General features: G+C 37.2%; 1 protein-coding gene across 5 annotated transcripts in view; it reads right to left on the bottom strand.

The window, feature by feature from the left end:
* Myo1d (myosin ID) overlaps positions 1-19,893 on the bottom strand; it is a 334,710-nt gene that overhangs the window by 165,316 nt on the left and 149,501 nt on the right. For all 5 annotated transcript variants that reach the window (XM_004870605.4, XM_004870606.4, XM_087191492.1 and 2 more), the window contains 2 exons: positions 14,843-15,009; positions 8,147-8,354 (listed from right to left, as the gene is read on the bottom strand). In XM_004870605.4, the coding sequence (XP_004870662.2) occupies positions 8,147-8,354; positions 14,843-15,009 (375 nt within the window). The remainder of the gene's footprint in view (positions 1-8,146; positions 8,355-14,842; positions 15,010-19,893) is intronic.

The raw sequence follows: 19,893 nt of genomic DNA, 5'->3' as shown, positions 1-19,893 counted from the left end.
AAACAGGGTGAGCATAAGAAGGAATGATAGTAGAAACAAAGGGAACTGGTGAAACTAAAGAGACCACTTTGTTCAATTCTATCCATTTAAATCCAAACCCTGATGATTTTGTGGAGAAATATAAATTACCTAAATGGATCCCACACAGATACAAAAAAAATCCATCAATTATTATGAAGAACAAGAGAAAGTGGCGGAAAAGCTAGGCTCCAAGAAGTACCTTCTTCTGGATAGCTTCCCAAGAATTCAACCTGACCAGATTAACTCCAATGCTGTTTAGACTATTCTAAAATATAGATAAAGAGGGAAAGTGCTATGTTTCTTTTTGAGGCAAAGGAAATATTGCTATTGAACTGATTAGTAGTACTGTTTGTATTGGTAACTCAAATGAGAAAAAAATCACTTGAGCATTTTGATTATCTCATAAAAAGTAATTGGATATAATTCAACATCTGTTCTTGATTTTAAAAGTATTCGTAACATATCTGGAATAGATGGACACTTTCTTAATGTGTTCAAATATATCTATCTCAACTAGTATCATATGTAAATAGAAACCACTGGAGGCATTCTAATTAGTTATAAGAACATTTCAAGGCTGTCCAAAATCACCACTTGAGAAAATTTCTTCCATGGACCAGAGCTTTCAGTCCATGATCACTTGGCCCCACTGTTCTGGGCCTGTGGTGAGGCAGCACATTCTGGCCTCAGCATGGGGTCGACAAAACCACTACTTTGTCATCCAGGAAGAGGAAGGAGTCAGGGTCCCACAATCCCCTTCAAGGGTATCCCTACCATGACCTTTCACAAGGTCGCACTTCTTAAAGCTTCTACCATCTCCTAGTTGTGCCATGCTGGGGACCAAGCCTTTACATATGGACCTCTGGTGACACTCAACATTCAAACTATAGCAAGCAAATTCCCCTAAATAAAGACAGTTCACACAGTCACCTATGCAACTTATAGATAGTTAAGAAATTCACTCTTCTAATCTATCAACCTATCCAAATTCAAATTTAAAAAAACCCAAAGCTAGAAAGGCTAAGGTTGAAGAAAAACAGCTGAAAACAAAATCAATTTGGAGAGATTTATCTCATTACACAGGTAGTAACAATCATTATACACTTCATCTCAGCTCCAGGTGCTCATTGCTGAACTGACAACATACTCATCTTGTAGCACCTCCTTGCTTAAAGGTACAATTTTCAAAACTTTAAGTAGTTTCTTCAGTGCTGTCTAGAAACACCATCTTAGTGATTTCTATTCAAATGTGATGTAAGAACAAAGACATAAAATCAAATGTGGAGGCTACATGGGTAAATGAATCAATTGTGTACTAGAATGGAAGAAAAGAATGGCTTTTATAAAATCTCACCGGCCCGACGGACTCATTTTTAAATAATTAATTTAATGATGAATAGATTGGTATAATACAACTGAAGCTTTTTATAAAATGCATTTTTCAATATTCAGACAAAACATTTAAGTGTTAGGTAAATCAGAAAAAGTGACAGTAAAATGAAAATATCCAGCACTTCAATGAGACAAATACTTTTATGTTTTAGTTGATGAGAACAATTGGTACAATTTTTCTGGAGGCAATCAGAAAACAGTATAGAAAACTTTAAAGGTATGCATCTTTTAAAATAATTTCACCTCTGAGATTTACTCCAAGAAAATAATCAAGTATATTTATAAATACTTAATAGTAATAGCAGTACTACTACTACTACTACTACTACTACTACTACTACTACTAGCTAATATTTACTGAACTGGACTTTTTTTTTGGTGATACTAGGGATTGAACGTAGGGCTGTGGGAATGTTAAGCAAGGACTCTACCAATGAGTTACATCTTCACATTTTAAAATATTATTTTGAGACTGGGTCTCATTAAGTTGCCCAAGATGACCTCAAACTAGTGATCTTCCTACACAGCCTCCCAAACTGCTGGGATAATGGGCATGGCCACTACACCTAGATTACTGATCTATTTTTTTTAACCAATCTATTAATATAGGTCACTCACTGCTCTAAGCAAACAGAGATGTGTACTGTAATGAGACCAGGAAGAGTGAAGAACTAAACACTTAATTGTCTAAGAACAGAATGATTAAAGAAACACTATGAAGAACTAGATCAGCTCTTACAAATATGTCATGCGTTTGTACACACAAAGGTACAGCAAAAAGTACTATACAACTATGATATGAGTTTAAATTCCATTTAATATAAAATTCTATTTAAAATATAAAATGTTTTTCATTTTTCTGCATGAACTTGTATTGCTATTGCTTATATACTATAAAACCAATAAAAGTCTTTGAATCTAGATTTTTTAAAAAAAGGTATTTAATTTTATAAATTTTCTACAATATCAAGCACATGACCAAGTACATAAAGGGAAACAAGATTCACTAGACATATTACCTATAATTCTTGATATTGAATAGTTAATGGTTTAAACGATGACAATGCGAAGTATACTTTTTATGAACTGGAAAGTAATGCAGTTTGTGTCTCTCCTGCAGTCTTTGTGTTTTGCTGTTTATTCCTTTAAGAACAATTAAGTTTGGAGGTTCTAGTTTTAGTCAACACCCTTGATTCTATATCTAATAACTTGAGGTTAACTCTCTAAAAAGGCATAGAAAAGGTATGAAAAAAGCCTGAAAGTCAGATTTCCATATATTAAGATCTAGGGCCGGGGACTTAGCTCAGTGGCGCTGTTGCCTGCCTTGCAAGTGCAAGGTCCTGAGTTCGATCCCTGGTACTGCGAAAAAAAAAAGAAAAAGATCTATTATGTACTATAAAACATTAGTGTGATATTGCCACAGACTGCAGAATAAGATAGTAAGCCCTAAAACAGATTCACATATATGTGAAATTAACATTGGGCAAAGGTAAAATATCAAGTTATTAGAAAAAAAGAATTAAAAAATAATATTAAAACAGCTAGTTATTGACCTGGAAGAAAACAGAGTTGGACCCCTATATCACACTGTTACTAGAATAGATTTCAGACCCATAATTTTTTCTGGAGAAACAAAAAAGCAATAAATAGAAAGATATATTTCATTAAATTAACAGTGAAAAATTTCACATGGAAGAGTATGCTGTGAACAGAGTGAAACGACAACTGTAACAAAAATAATTGTAATATATAAAATGAAGGGCTGGGGATTTAGCTCAGTGGTTCCGCTACCTGCCTCGCAAGTGCAAGGGCCTGAGTTCGATCCCCGGTACCAAAAAAAAAAGAAAATGAATACTTCTTCTATAGAGATAGCTCTCACAATTCATAGGAAAAACAGAAACTGCCCAATAGGAAAATGGGTCAAAGATATGAATAAACAAATACAGTAACTGGAGAGTCAGTCCAAAAGGCTAATAAATACAATCTCACTAGCAGTCACGGAAACTGAAATTAAAGTAGAAATAAGATATCATTTTTTACCTATTACAATGGAAAAAATTTAAAAGCCTGGTAAAAGCCACTGTTACCAAAAACTTAAAAGAAAAGAGTGTTCACTTACTTTCTGGGTGTAAATGTGAATTGTTAATTTAAAAAATTTTTTTTGGTGGTACTGGGGAATGAACCCAGGGCCTTTGCATTAAACTATATCTCCAGACCCCTTTAATTTTTTTTTTTTTAATTTTTGAGACAGGGTGTTCCTAAGTCACAAAGTTGCTCAAATAGGACTTGCAATCCTTCTGCCTCAGCTTCTCAGAGTACTGGGATAACAGGCATGCAACACCATCCCCGGCCTCAACCCACCAATCTGGTGCATAGAAACTAAGCCACTGGTGTGGAAGGCTGTGTATATAAAGATGTCTGTAGAGTTACAGGAAGACTATGGAAGTGTCCAGAAGAGGGTTAACATTCCAGGCCTGAGACTGTTACCTTAGGCCTGCTCTGAGGTGGCCCTTGGTTGTTGTCTGGGAACTTGTAGGTAAACAGTTCCCTACATTGACATAAAACTTCCCCTAGGTGATAAGAATGGCTCACTGTGCTAAACTGCTTGTGCAAACAATGTGGTTTGTGCTGCATACCAAAATTCCTTCTGGGAGTCTGAAATTTTGGTGCATGCTAGCTACAGTGTGCTTACATGACCAGCCCCCAGTAAAAACACTGAGCATTAATTCTAAGGCCTTCCCTGGCAGACAACACCTGGCTTGTGCTGTCACAACTCACTGCTCAAGGAATTAACCATGTCCTATGTAACTTCACTGGGAGGGAACTCTTGGAAACTTGCTCCTGGTTTTCTCTGGATTTAGTGCCAAGTGCCTTCTCTCTTTGCTGATCTTTCTTTGTATCCTTTGCCTGTAATAAACTTTACTTATCAGTACAACTCCATATCAGGGTTTGTGAGACCTTCTAATGAGAAATTTGGGGTGTCCTGGAGACCACTGACATGGGGTGAGGAGAGATGCAGGCAGAGAAGGTAAATGTGGGGAAAAAAGAGAGTAACAAAATATTGCAAAAAAATAGAAAAGTGATAAGAGAATCATCATACGAACTATGATTTCATTTTTATTATGGCATGCATCCTTGTATATAAGTACAGAACAATATCAAAGAGGATGGAGGGGTTGTGGCTGTAGCTCAGTGGTAGAGTGATCACCTTACTTTTGTAGGATTTTAGGTGATTTATTTTTACCTTTTCTTTATAATATTTTGATTGTTTTCTAAGGCTGGAGACTGAACCATGTCAGGCAAATGCTCTACCACTGAGGCACACTCACAACCCTAAATTTGATTTTCCAATGAGCCTATGTTATTTTTATAATCAGAAAAGAGATAAAGCCATTTTCATTTAAAAAGGAAATAAAAATCAATTGTTGGAGTCTTGTTTAAAACACCAGCTCCTGATGCTGCCTTTACCAACTCCCCACTAAGTTCCTGAAAAGGATATAGAAAAAGGAAAAACATATCACACAGGAAGTTGGGTGATTGATGACCTATTCCCAGAAGCTGGGAGAAATTTCCACGAATTTTATAGCATGTGGAGTTGGTCAGAAAAACAAGATCAATAGATTTTATGGTGTCCCAAAAGGTTCCTAGGGACAGACACCCTTATTCCCTGCCCCACTTTCTATGGTTCAGAAATGTGAGATCTGTCTCACAGAGAAGACAGGACCACTTTCCTTCCACTGGGTGGCGCGTGGCTTATTAAGTGGTTATCTCTACTTTTTAAAGAATTTTTCTTTCTTAGATATTATAATTTCTCACCAGAAAGAAAGCAGAGGTAGAGACTGCCAATAGCATACTGCATTTCTAGAAGCAAAGTGTCATCAGAGGGGGCCGAGAAAGGAAGAGTCCTAGCAGATACTTATACCTGAGGTTAAATCTTTGTATAGGTGTGGACTGAGGATTTAGCTCAGTGCACTGCGCCTGCCTTGCAAGCACAAGGTCCTGAGTTCGATCCTCGGTACTGAAAAAAAAATCTTTGTATAGATGAACTGAGCTGTGGGCTGGAAGGGGAGTGGTGGATCCATCTTTGGCTAGCAGAGATGAAACAGACTCAAGTCTGCAGCATACTGACAACTGAGAAAAAAGTAAGCAAACTGCCACTAGCCACCAGGTGGACAGAGAGTTCAGGGTAGGGTGACTACATAGTTTATAATCCCCACTGGGATACTTGGGAGTGCCTGGGGTACTCCTGGTAGCTATAACAGCAACAGGCATCACCAGGGCTGGCCTAAGCAAACTCGGGAGTGGGAACACCCTGGTTCACTCAACTGAGTAAGCTTGAATCAATTTCAAGTATAAGCAGAAAGAGAAAAAAGGTATCAGATCTGAACACCACCACCACCATTAAAAGGTAAAAACTGAAGAGAAAGAACATGAAGATAAAGAGAACAGATCCATGAGAATAATTTACTGTGGCAGACAGAAAACAGAGATCCAACTTGCAAATTTACAAGCATTCTTAGAAAAAGAAAAAGAAATGAACAAAAGCAATTTTTCAAAAAGCAATTAATAGAGGGAAAACTAGGAATGAAATAAAATTTAGTATTTCTATCCAAAAGTTATTCTGAGTCCAGGCAAAATAAATGAAACCAAGACCAACACTTAGAAACATCTTGACAATTGGTAGGGAAGAGACAACCTTTCTTGTTCACATATGATATAATCATTTACCCAGGAAAACTAGTATCAACAAATATGAATCAAGAAAGGTTTCTCTCTGGATACAGATAAACCAACATAAGCCAATATTCTTTCTCTGGACTAACCCTGCCATGTAGATAATATAATAAATTCACACTAGCAAGAAAAGTAGTAAAACATTTAGAATTCATAAGGCCTCTTTCAGTCTTAAGGCCAGTGAAGATGATCTATTTCATACTCTTGATGTGATAATTTAATATCGTAAAAATGTTAATCTTTAAGTGAATCTATAAATTCAATGCAATCCTAATAAAGTTACTGTTGCATTTAATGAAGTTATTACACATATTAAATTTCATATTGCAGAATAAAGGTTGATGTATAGGTTAATCCATCTCAATAAAGAGAAGCAGAGAAGATGGATTTATCCTACTATATACTAAGACATACAATAAAAACTGTAGTGTATTGCAAAGACAAATAGAAAAATGGAACAGAACTAAGTACTTTGAGACAAAAAAACTATATACAAACTTAACATGATAAAATGACACCAACAATCAATGGGAAATGGGCAGATTGTTTAGAAGATGATATTGAGAAGACTGGGTAACTATATGGAGGAAAAGAAAAACTGAATTCTTATGTAAAACCACATTTATGGGTGGATTCTAAATGTTTTATTTTGGGGTGTTTTTTTTTGTTTTTTTTTTTAGTACTGGGGATCGAACTCAGGTCCTTGCGCTTGCGAGGCAGGTGGTGAAACCACTGAGCTAAATCCCCAGCCGAGTGGATTCTAAATGGAATAAAGATCTATGTGTAAAAAATAAAACATACATAGAATAAAACATAATATCTTTGTGACACAAAGATAAGGAAATTCTTATTTAATAAAATTCTAAGGCACAAATTATAATGCAAAAATTGAAGGATTTGATTATGTCAAAATTAGGGAGTTTGTTCAACAAAACATATTACAGATAAACTTCACTTGAATGTCTACAAAACAACAGAATATATTTATAAAGTCTAAAGTGAATAAAAGGTTGAATATTCAAGGAATTCCAGCTAATCAACTATACCAACTCCAATAGAAAAATAGAAAAACGGACAGAGGATATAAACAGGCATTTCACAGAAAAGCCCAAGGAGCAAACAAGCATTTAATAAAATGCTTAAATGCAATAATAACCAGGGAAATGTAAAGTAAAACAATAATGAGATATCATTATACCAATTAGTCTGATAAACTTTAGGTAGCAGGTAGTAGATATCATACTGGTATGGATGTGGTCACACAGTTGTAACCCTTGTATACAGCTAGTAGTTGTGTAAACTGGTAGTGATTCTGAAGCCGAATGTGGTCCTACTTATACCAATTAGGTACATGCTATGACATATATGCTATTAATCAGCAACTTTTTTCCTGGTAAATATCTGAAGCGCATCCTCAAAGAAATAAGTGATTTTTTTTCTAAAACACATTTATAACTTTTTGTATTAAAATGGTTTACACAGAAGCAATGAGAATGGGGGTGGGGGATAAAAAGAATGACTGTAAGAATGAAATAAGAGGGGGCCTTGAACAGATAAATGACATGGGTACGAGTTAATGAGACACAAAGCTAGCAAGCCACACCTGATGTCAAGTGACTGTGCAAGCGGTTGTAGGGTAATGATGGGTGAGGGAGGTGGTCATGAACACAGTGGCAACGTTTTTGAACTATAAAACAAAAAATTTCTTTAAGCATTTAAATTGAGAGAAAAAACACAGCTACAAAAGACGAAAAGTAGACTGGCCCATACATCTCTTTAACTTTAAATACTGGAAGAGAAAATGTCTCCAGAATTTTCAGGATAAAATAATTTTGAACTTGGGTAGTCAAATAAGTTTTCCATGTGGGAGGGCAACAAACATTCTAAGATATGCATAGACACACAAAATGTACCATCATGAATTTTATCACACTCAAACATTAAGTAAATTTTTAAACACAATAAAGACTTTAACCTTATACATAAAATATGAAATTACCTTTTGTAGGAAGAGGACAATCCTTACAAGCATCTGGGCACGGAGTTCTTCCAAGGTAAACAATGTACGGGGTGTTCGGATGAAAATTTTGGTCTTCCCATAAGCTACATCATCCTGAAAACCACATTGCTCTATCAGTTTCTTGACAGCCTCTTTGTCTGAAGGAAGGTCATGGTTGGGCCAGGTGAATTCAGAGATCATCTTATACCTGGAAGAAAAAGAACAGAGCACAAATTAAGGGAGAAAAACCACACGATTATCTCAATAGAAAAGCTATTAAAGTTCAAGATGTTCGGTAAAGGACAAAACAAAACATTTGTAAACTATTAACAACAGTGAATTTCATTAGCCTGATAAGGATACAAAAAAAAAAGCCTTCAATAAAATAAAATATGACTTCATGAAAATAACTCTTATTAAACTAGGAATAGAAGGGACTTCCTTAACCTAATTAAGGTTATTTACCAAAAATTTAGAGCAAATACTATTTGTAAATGGGTGACCTTGGGAGCATTCTCTTCACAGACACAAAGATGCTGCTGTCATGCATTCTACTCTACACTGTTCTGGAATACAGAATTGGCACACTAAGACCAAGAAATTAATTGGTAAGTGAGGAAAGAACAAAACTGATACTGCTTATGAAAAGTTTGCCTCTCTTCAAAGGAAATCAAGCAGATCTTTCATAAACTCTTACAACTAAAAGAAGTTAGGGTCAGGGATGTAGCTCAGGGGCACCGCGCATGCCTGGCAAGCACAAGGTCCTGGGTTCGATCCCTGGTACTCAAGAAAAAAGAAAAAAAGTTAAGCAGTGCTGCTACATATAAGACCAATACACAAAAACTAATTGCATTTCTATTTACGAGCAGGCAACAGCTCCTTGCCATGTAGGTCTCTCATAAGGCAGCTCACACTTGGCAGCTTGCTTCCTGAGTGTGGCTGAGCAAGATGGAAGTAGTTTTGTAGCCCATATTCAAAAGTGACATCCCCTTGCTTTCACCATATTCTGTTCTATTAGAAACAATCAGTAGGTTCAGCCTGCACTCAGGGAGTTCACAGGGCATGGATACGAGGAGACAGGGTCACCAGGCCATCTTAGAATCCTGCCTGCCACAGTGATTTCCCTCCTTAAACTGTTGTTTAATACATGTAATAAAATCACATAATATTTTCTTATATTGCATCTGAATTTTAAGTCATTGAGCGAAGAGTTTTCTTTACAGTCACAGATTAATTTACTGATTTTTCTTTTAGCACTAGCATGTTTTCTTTATGTTTAAATCTCAGATCTCTTTGAATATGGTATAAGGTATGGATTCAATAATATTTTTCGATAACTAGCTATCCAGTGATTCCAACACCATTAAAAAGTCTATACTTCTCCCTGTGATTTAACAGGCCCTCTCTACCATAAGCTGAATTTTCATACAGGCTTCAGTTAATTTCTGAACATTCTAGTCTGTTTCATTGCTGTGTATTCATCCGTACATTGGTACCTCATGGTTTTAACCATAAGGGCTACAAGAACATTTTAATGTCTCTCATTTTTTTTCTTTTAAAAAGGTCTTTCTAGCTATTCTGACATGCTTATTTTTTCATATGAACTTTAGAATCAGGTTTTATAGTTTTAGGAAAAAAATACAATCCAGGAAACAAAGTAAAAACCCCCAAACCTCCAAAACCCCCTCGATACCAGTTTTATTGAGATCATACATTAACTTTACATATTGTGTTGAGCTGTCCTACCCAAGAGCAAGGGATGTTTTCCCATTTATACGAGTCCAGTTTTGGGATTTCAGGCACTTTAAAAGCTTTCCTCATTGGGCCTTTTGTGTTTCTTGTTAAGATATCTAAGCAGCATCTGATATGGTTAATTTGCTCTATTCTTGACACCTCTCTCTCCTTAGCTTCCTGGATATTCCTTCTCAGGTCACTTTCTGGCAAGTCTGGCTACTACTGTATCCCTAAGTGTGGAAGTGTCCTAGGACTCAGCACAGGACTTTTATGTACACTCTCCCCACATCACCTCATCTAGCCCACTGACTTTAAATAATTTATTTAAAGTATAAAAATATAAAACATAAATATATTCATGTTTTAAAATATGGAAAATATAGTTTTCAATTCATAATGTATTATCCCTAGCCTCAGCCTCAGTTCTGAGTTTCAAACTGTCAGACCAGTTGCCTACACAGGTCTTGAACGCATCTTAAACTTCTCTTTCAGTCTCCTTTACCTCAATGTGCTCACTTTACTGAAGTTAGAATCCTTGGAATATTTTTATCCCTTCTACCACTTTTCTACCATTATTTCTAACCCATCAAGTCCTGCTGATTTTACCTCCAAAATATATTTAAAATCCAACAACTGTGCTCATCTTTCCTTGTGCAATCCTAAGTTGTTTTTTGTTTTTTAAAATTTCCTTTGGAATTCATTCTGTTGTTTTTAAAAAAGCTTTTAATCATTTTTGTCTTGCTATTCTCCTCCCTTCACACCATCCTTCAATCACCTTGAATTTGTTAGGGTTCTGTAATGCGGTGTCTCCTTTTTGCTTAGACCTTGCATGCACTGTTTCCACTGCCTGGAATGCATTGTACTTAGTCCTCAAAAGGGTGGGTCCTTCTCTCTTGTACTTTGGTCTTTCCTTGATCTTCCTACATCAACACTCCCCACCCCACTACCCTCTCTAAGACAGTTTTGTGTTATTTTTTTCCCCTGTACCATTTATGATAATTTGTAATCATAATGATTTGTGGGCTAATCTGTTTAATGTTAGTTTCCTTCACCAGTCTGTGGGTACCATGAAAGCAGAGACTTTATCTATCGGCCATCATGTCTGCCATGCTATGAGGCAACAGATATTTGCAGGATGGATACAGGAATGCATTTAAAAGCCTTCTCACTTTGATAGACGGGGACAGAAATCAAGACAAATGAAAGAGTTTTAATGTGAAGACAGAGGTAAACCACACAATCTCACAAAAAAGGAAGTAAAATCAGAGACCTCTCAAATTTGTTACAAAACTAGAATGAGGGCCCACCTCTGGGGTCTAGTGCAGGTTGACGGTATGTCATCAGGCACACTGCGGAAGCTGGAAGCAACCCCACTGCCACCTTGCTCAGCCCACAGGCACTCTGCTTTCCTTCTCTCTGGCAAAGGCCATGACTCCCATTTGCTAGCAAACAACATCCTAAACTTGTTAATGAAAAAGCTGCACTCATCTGCTTTCTGACAACTTGCTTGACCTCTCTGTTAGACTTCAGTCACTTTTAAGGTTATCAGTATGCTAAAATCCTTCTCTTGGTTTTTACAATAAAAGAAATGAAAATAAAGAACAGTGACAAGCGAAAATTTAGATTCAAACCTAGAATGCAAAAAAAAAATCTGCAGAACCTAAAACCAAAATTTCATTTAGAAAATAGTTTTTTTCTCTCTTCATCTCTAGAAAGATTGATCCAATATACCACACCTATCTTACCCCACATTTCACTGGTAATCGGTTCAATCAGTATGACAATATAATGAAATGACAATTTCTCAATTTTATATGAAGTGGAAGATAAACCCAGACTGCAGAGTAGGAATGGGCTAATTTTTGCAGGTGCACAGCCCATCATCTGATCTGGTATTTTCCTACATGATTCCAGAGGATCATTCACCTTGATTTAAATAATCATGGATTGGATTGACCTGTTTGTTCAAAAGCACATTTTTTAAAAGAGTGAGTTTAACACACTCTTTCATAGGGTCTTATTTTTTTCCGATTCCCCTTCCAAACAAACCTGTGCTTTCTCATTCACTAAAACAACTCTTTTCCTTTCCCTCCAAGCCTTCTACGCCACCTCTCCTGACCCTTACTCTCAGATCATGACCTTGCCTCAGACTTCATTAGACCATAGAAGAGATCAGACAAGAACATTTTCATCTTTGCCACCAGTGAAGGTTCGGGCCTTCCTGATCTGTATTCGTGTTCTCTACCTTGGGTCCTGTTGCTATGGCTAGTGTCCCTGCTCCCATGTGTTTGCGATTCCATCCCTTCTTGCTATCTCCAGGATGTTATTATTGTGATTACTGTATCTCCCTTCTCTCCAGGTTCACGGGTTTCCTCCCTTTTTTGTGAATCATCTTCACCTGCATACATTTTCTAGTACCTTCTGATCTTTCACTCTTTTCCAGGGACTGTTTTCATTTTTTTCTGCTCCCATACACAGCAAAATTTCTTGAACTGTTGTAGAGATCTGATTTCTCATTTTCCCTTCCCATCCTGTTCCAATCAGACTCTGCTACTTTCCCCTTTGACCTCTACACTGCCAAATCTAATGCTTAAGCTTCTGCTTTTGTTAGTTGCACAGCAACACTTGACATGTTGACTGCATGTTTCCTCTTGAAATGCCACCTTCTCTTGGCTTCTGTGACATAATCCTCTTTTGGATTCCTTCTACCTTACCAGTTGCCTTCTCTTCTCTTTGCTAGTTTCTTTCTGCCAGACCACAAAACCTAAATACTATCATAGGCCTCCTCCTTTTTATCCAGTCCTAAAGTTTTATATGTTATCTACATACCATTCACTCCAAAATCTCTTCTTTGCACCCTGACTTCTTGCCAAGAATACATATCAATAGGTTACTTAATATTTCCACTTACATGTTTAGTAGGCATCTCAAAGTTGACATAGTCAGGAGAACAATCTGATTCTACCTTTGCTCCCATTCTTCTTCAGGCTTATTTTACCCGATTTCATGTCAGCAAAGGGTATCATGCTTATCCAGATGCTAAGGCCAAATCTACTTGTCATCCTTCATTCCTCTGTACTTCTCTCATCATAACCAACCTTTCCATGAGCAAGCCTTGTCAACTTTACAGCCACAATGTGTTAGGACAACTCTGCCCACTACTTTTATATCTACAATAATCCCTTGTTGAAGACACTATTTTAAAGCTACCTTTCCTGGATCTGGTAAGAGCATCCCTAAATGTTTCCTTGTTTTCTGTACACACAGTAGGTGCAATGATGCCTTCAAGATATCTGTAAGCTTGCCACTCCACGGTTAAAATCTACCAATGGCTTTTTAATCATATCTAGCCAAAACCTAAATGGTTCAAGCTGATTATAAAGTTCAACATGATGTGGCCCCCATCTATGTCTCTGTTCTTTTCTTACTCCACACCTCCTCACTCAGCATCCTCCAACCACAGGGACTAATGAGGTACCCAAAGTGCCATAACTGTCACTGCAATACAGCCTTCTCTATGACTGTCCCCTCTGTTCCATCTGTTTTTTTGAGACAGGGTCTCGCTATGCAGTTCAGGCTGGCCTCGAACCCACTATGTAGCCCAAGGTGGCCTTGAACTCACAGTAATCCTCTTCCCTCAGCCTCCTGAATGCTTTGATTACAGGTGTGCACCACCACGCACAGCTTTGTTCCACCTTCTGACGTCACTGATCTTTGTATGTAATGTTAATGTCTCCCTGTAATTGTTATCTCCTCAGAGACTGTTCTCATCAAATAATCTAACATACTCTGCATTTTCTCATCTTTTTTTTTATTCATTTTATTTCATAGAATCTGTGGCCCAGAATGTAGAAAATGTTCCATAAATATTTTAAAAGAAGGGGCCGGGGATTTAGCTCAGTGGTTCTGTCGCCTGCCTTGCAAGTGCAAGGTCCGGAGTTTGATCCCTGGTACCTAAATAAATAAATGAGTGAATGAATGAATAAATGAATAAATAAATGAATAAATGAATGAACGAATAAATGAATGAATGAATAAATACATAAATTAATTAATTTTTTAAAAAAGAAACAAAATTTAGGGCTGGCAATTTAGCTCAGTGGTGCCGCTGCCAGCTGCTGCCAGCCTCACAAGCACAAGGTCCCGAGTTTGATCCCTTGTACCAAAAAATAAAAAATAAAAAATAAACAAAATTTAACGTCCATAAATGGGGAGGGGAAGAAGGGTTAAAGGGAAGGGAGGGAAATGGGAAAAAAATTGAAGAATTAAGATATATTATGTACAGGTACAAATTCCCTATGATGAATGTGAGAACTATGTATGACAACTGTGTACTAATAAAATATTTTTTTAAAAGAATTTAAAACCTTATGATTCCCAGAATTTAAAACTATCATTGCCATTATCGACTATAACAACAGCAATATTTTCCATTTGAGTGACTATCATATGTCAAGTATTCATAGATATTACCTCATTTAATCCTCCAGCAAGCCAGTAGTTACTACTATATCCTCATTTCACACATAAGGAAACCAAGGCATAGAATATTATGTAACTTGACCAAGGTCATATGACTGGAAAATGGCAAAGCCAGGATTCAAACCAGGAGGATTAACTTCATAATATTCTATTTTTATGATAATTACCAATACCAGTAATGATAAGCAACATTAAAAGAGTACTGTATCTGTTATGTGCCAGGAACCTAGGCTCTTTACTTAGGTTAATTTAATCACCACAGCAACAGTCCTGTATGCGATAATGCACACATTCTCCTCAAATGATTAATGATAACCACTAGGTACTCCTACTGATTCTTAGAAAGTATCTCAGATTTGCAGTTTTTTCAACTCTTCTGTTCACTCAGCAAATATTCACAGATGGCCTACTACATGCTGATACACTGTCATATACGTGCAGGACCCTGTAACTCTCCCTGTGCCATTAATCTACTCTCACCTGTGAAGAAACTTCTCATAGGTCTGGCGGAAGGCAAACCCTGCCCGGCGCACTCTCACGTTTTCCAGGAGTCCAAGGTATTCTACTTGATGCCGACAGCGTTCTTCATCAAATATCTGTGGAGACTTTTTCTCATTGGGTTTGATGCAACGTACATAGTATGGTTCCTAGAGAAACAAACCAGCAAATGATAAGTTTCACCGGAGAAAATTCCCTGACTAGGGACACTAACATGCAATTAGTGTTAACTGTACCAAATGAAGCTCAGTGCCTTTGATTTCTCAGGCACTTACTTGTGAATAGTTATTCTCCTTTTTTTTCTCAATTCAAGGTCAGAAGTTCCCATGTACTCAGCTATGTTTTTATTTTACTATGATTTAGGATTCACCAGAAACATCAGGGATAAAACTAGGAAGTACAGAATTGAGACATGTAAACATCAATTTTTTGTGTATTTGTGGAAACAGGATTAAAGTCATCAAGGGAATAATTCAAAATAAAAAGCAACTGTGCTAAATAAAGATCAAATATGGTGAAGAGTGCAAAATATTAAAGTCAGCTCTGGTGCATACTAATTGGTCCCTAAGTGTCAGCCATTATTATTATTATTATTATTATTATTATTATTGTCATCACCATCACTGTCATCATCATTGCATTAATTTGTACTTTTGAAAAAGAGATTAAACTTTATGGCAAGTCAAGAAGTTATAAAACCACCTGTAGGCGTTAGTCATTCTATGAAAGAGCCCAGCTAGAAATTCTTCCTTCTGTGCCAATTAAGTCTTGTACCATGCATTAGAACATAACTCATGTTAAATATAAAACCATGTTTGGCATAGATCCTAGAACACTGAGGATAATGAATAAATTATCATTGGATGAATCCATGAGGTCAAATATATCCTACTTATTAGTGTACAGCATTTCTCTTTCCTCTCTGAATCTATTATCCACCAGACACACAGATGCACTCTAATTAAGACACAGAGTTCTTGGTAGTTAAATTAAGCAGTTTGAAGCTCCACCGAGGGATTGAGGTGGCAAGGGGTAGCAAATAATTTAAGAAGTAGGAGAGATTTGAAGAATGTGAATTGATTTGCATTTTGAACAGAATAACAGTTTTCAAGATCTAACAAAGAAGCTGCAATTGTATATTTATCATGTTCCTTATATGGTAAAAAGTAATGTCATTCTCTCTCTTTTTGTGAGCCCAGTTGTATTAGCTTCCTATTGCTGGCAGAGCAGATTATCACAAATTTAGCAGCTTAAACCAACACAATTTCATTATCTTACAGCTCTGGAAAGAAGTCTGAAATGGGTCTCAATGGGCTAAAATCAAGGTGTCAGTAAAGTTGTAACTGTCAGAAGGATCTAAGTTAAGGGATAGCCTGTTTTCTTATCTTTTTCATAGGGCTGTGCATATTCTTGGGCCTGTAACTCCTTTTGATCATTAAAGCCAGCAATGTCCAGTTGAGTCTCTCTCATGATACCATCTGTCTGGTTCTGATTCTTCTGCCTCCTTGTTCCTCACTGTGGGACTCTTGTGATTATACTGGACTCACCTGGATAATCCCTTATTTTAAGGTCTGCTGATTAGCAGCTTTAACTCCAACTACAACCTTAATTCCACTGTATCATGCAATGTAATAGGTTCACAGGCTCTGGGGGTTAGGATATAGACATCCCAAGAGGCTTTGGTATATTAAATAATAAAGTATATAAGGTATAATACTAATAAAATATATGGAGATTGAGTTCAACCATATGGCCAATGATTTAATCAATCATGCCTATGTACGAAACCCTTGGAGGCTTGGAGGAGCTGCCTTGTTGGTGAGCAATAAAAACATCAGGAGATGGGCCAGGGATTTAGCTCAGTGGTTCTGCTGCTTGCCTTGCAAGCGCAAGGTCCTGAGTTCGATCCCGGTACCAAAAAAAAAATATCGGGAGGGTGGATGGCCTGACTCCGTGGAGACAGAAGCCACTATCCACACTCAGACATTGCTTCCAGACCTTGCCACCCTGTGTAGTACTCCACCTGTTGTTTTACTTGCACCTTTTAGAAAAAAAGCTCTAACATAACTATAGCATCTTCTTCAGTTCTGTGAATCATTCTAGCAAATTTTCAAACCTGAAGGAGAGTATGCCAACTTCCAAATTTGTGCTTACATGTAGGTGTCTGAAGTCAAGGTCAGTCTTTTTGGGGACTCTGCCCTTTAACTTTTTGGATCTGATGCTAACTCTGGGTAGTGTCAGGGGGAACTGAATTGTAGGACACCTCACTGGTGGTGTGATACAGGAGGCATTCTTCTGCCTCTCACACCTGCCCTTAAAAAAAAAATTCTTATCCTGTGGGAGAGAATGAAAAACATGACCATTATATTTACAGAATTTTTCCATAGGAGGTGGAGGAGGTTCAACCCTAATCCTTGAACCTGGGCTGGCCTTGTGACTTGTTTTACCAAGACAGTACAGCAGAAATGAGACTTCTGGAGACCTGGGCTTGAAAGGCTTTTTCCATCTTGTAAACTACTTCTTTGAGCACATAAAGAAGGATAGGACAAAACACTACATGAAGAAAGATGCCCAATCATCTAGCCATGCCATTTAGGTGAGAACATCCTAGACAATCAAGCCCCAGCTGCCTGGCCTGCTTGGTGAGCTCAGCAAAAGAAATGCCCAGTAAACTCACTGAACAATAAAGGAATAATAAACTGTTGTTGGCTCAAGCACTACATTTTTTTTTCTTTTATTGGTACATTTTAGGTATACAATTCATTTACATTTATCATTGGGTGTTTGTACCCGTACATGATATATCTTGGTTCTTTTTTTTTCCCCGCATTACCTGTGCACCCCTCACCCCCTCCGCCTTTCCCTATTTACATAGAATTCATTTCCATTTTTTTTTCTTTTCTCATAGTTTTTCCTTTCCCTCTTTTCCTTTCCCCTTCCCCTCCCTTCACTCCTTCGTCTTTGGACCTTTTTTCCTATTTCAAAATATCAATTATTCATTTTAATCATTTTAACCCTTGTTTACACTATCAGTTTCTCACACTAGTGAAACTATTTGGTATTTACACATGTGTGTCCTATTTATTTCACTTAAGAGTATGGCCTCGACATGCATCCATTTAGCTATAAATGACTCTAGTTTTTCATTCTTTATGGCTGAGTAGTACTCCATTTTATAAAAAAACCACATTTTCTTTATCCAATTTCCAGTTGATGGGCACTTGGGCTGCTTCCAAGCTTTAGCTATTACAAACTGTGCTGCTATGAACATGGGTGCACATATATCACTGTGGTATGATTCTTTTAATTCTTTTGGGAAGATATCCAGCAGGGGAACAGCTGGGTCAAATGGGACCTCTAGTCCTAGTTCTTTGAGATATCTCCATACTGACTTCCACAGTGGTTGCACCAGTCTGCACTCCCACCAGCAATGGAGAAGGGTTCCTTTCTCCCCACAGCCCTGCCAGCATTTGTTATTGGTTGATTTCTTGATAGCAGCCATTCTTTCTGGGGTGAGGTGGAATCTCAGTGTTGTTTTCATGTGCATCTCTTGAATGACCAGCGATGTTGAACATTTTTTCATATATTTGTTTGCTGCTTTTACTTCCTTGTCTGAGAAATGTCTGTTCATTTCAGATGCCCATTTTTGAATTGGTCTTTGAATTTGAGGGGTCTGATTTTTTTCAATTCTTTATATATTCTAGATAGTAGTCCTTTGTCTGAGGTACAGCTGCTAAAATTTTTTTCCCATATTGTAGGTTGTCTGTTAGCTCTGTTGGTGGTTTCTTTTGCAGTGCAGAAGCTTTTTAATAAGATGAGATTCCAGTTGTTGATTCTTTCTGCTAGTTCCTGTGCTGCTGAGCTTTTGTTCATGAAGTCTTTTCCTATGCCAATGTCTTCAAGAGTTCTACCTAACTTATCTTCCAGCAAGTTTAGTGTTTCTGTCTTAATATTTATATATTTAATCCATTTTGATCTTAGTTTAGTGCATGGTGATAAGTATGGGTCTAGTTTCAATCTTTGGCAGGTTGAAATCCAGTTTTTCCAACACCATTTATTAAATAGGCTCTCTTTCCTCCAATGATGGTGGTTGGCTCCTTTGTCAAAGATGAGGTGGCTGAGCATGTCTGGAGTTGTTTCTGCATCTTCTAATCTATTCCACTGATCCTCAGGTCTGTTCCTTTGTCAGTACCATGCTGATTGTATCACAGTAGCTTTGTAGTATAGTTTCAAGTTGGGGCTTGTGATACCCCAGCCCTGTCTCTGTTGCTTAGAACTGCTTTAGCTATTCTAGGTCTCTTATGGGTCCAAATGAATTTTTGGATTGTTTTTTCTAGTTCTGTGAAGTATATTGTTGGAATTTCTTTCTTTCTTTCTTTTTTCTTTGGTACCCAGGATCAAACTAGGGTCTTTGCACTTGTGTAGCACGTGGCAAAACCACTGAGCTAAATCCCTGGCCCTCATTTTTTTTTTTTTTTTTTTGGTACCAGGGATCGAACTTGGGACTTTGCGTTTGGGAGGCAGGCACCAGAACCACTGAGCTAAATCCCTGGCCTGTTGGAATTTCAATTGGCATTGCATTGACTCTATAGAGTAGTTTTGGAACACAGTCAAGGACAAAAACCATATGATCATCTCAATAGATGCAGAAAAAGCATTTGACAAAATCCAGCACCCATTCATGATAAAAACCTTACAGAAAACTGGAATAGAAGGTCTTTATCTTAACCTGATTAAGGCTATCTATGAAAAACCAACAGCCAACATCATACTAAATGGTCAAAAACTGAAAACTTTCATGCTAAAATCAGGAACAAGACAAGGATGCCCACTATCACCACTCCTTTTCAATATAGTTCTGGAAATATTAGCCACAGCAATTAGAAAAGAGAAAGAAATAAAAGGAATAAAAGCAGGAAAAGAAGAAGTTAAACTGTCATTATTTGCTGATGATATGATGCTTTACATAGAAGTCCCAAAAAACTCCCCCCAAAGACTTCTTGACTTAATTGACATATTCAGTAGAGTAGCTG

The sequence above is a fragment of the Heterocephalus glaber genome, unplaced genomic scaffold (genome assembly GCF_053883595.1).
Source record: "Heterocephalus glaber isolate CG9 unplaced genomic scaffold, H.glaber_assembly_v1.0 deba00001564, whole genome shotgun sequence".
Lineage (NCBI taxonomy): Eukaryota > Metazoa > Chordata > Mammalia > Rodentia > Bathyergidae > Heterocephalus > Heterocephalus glaber.
Note: the sequence above shows the minus strand (reverse complement) of the source record. Positions and strands in the feature narration are given on the sequence as shown.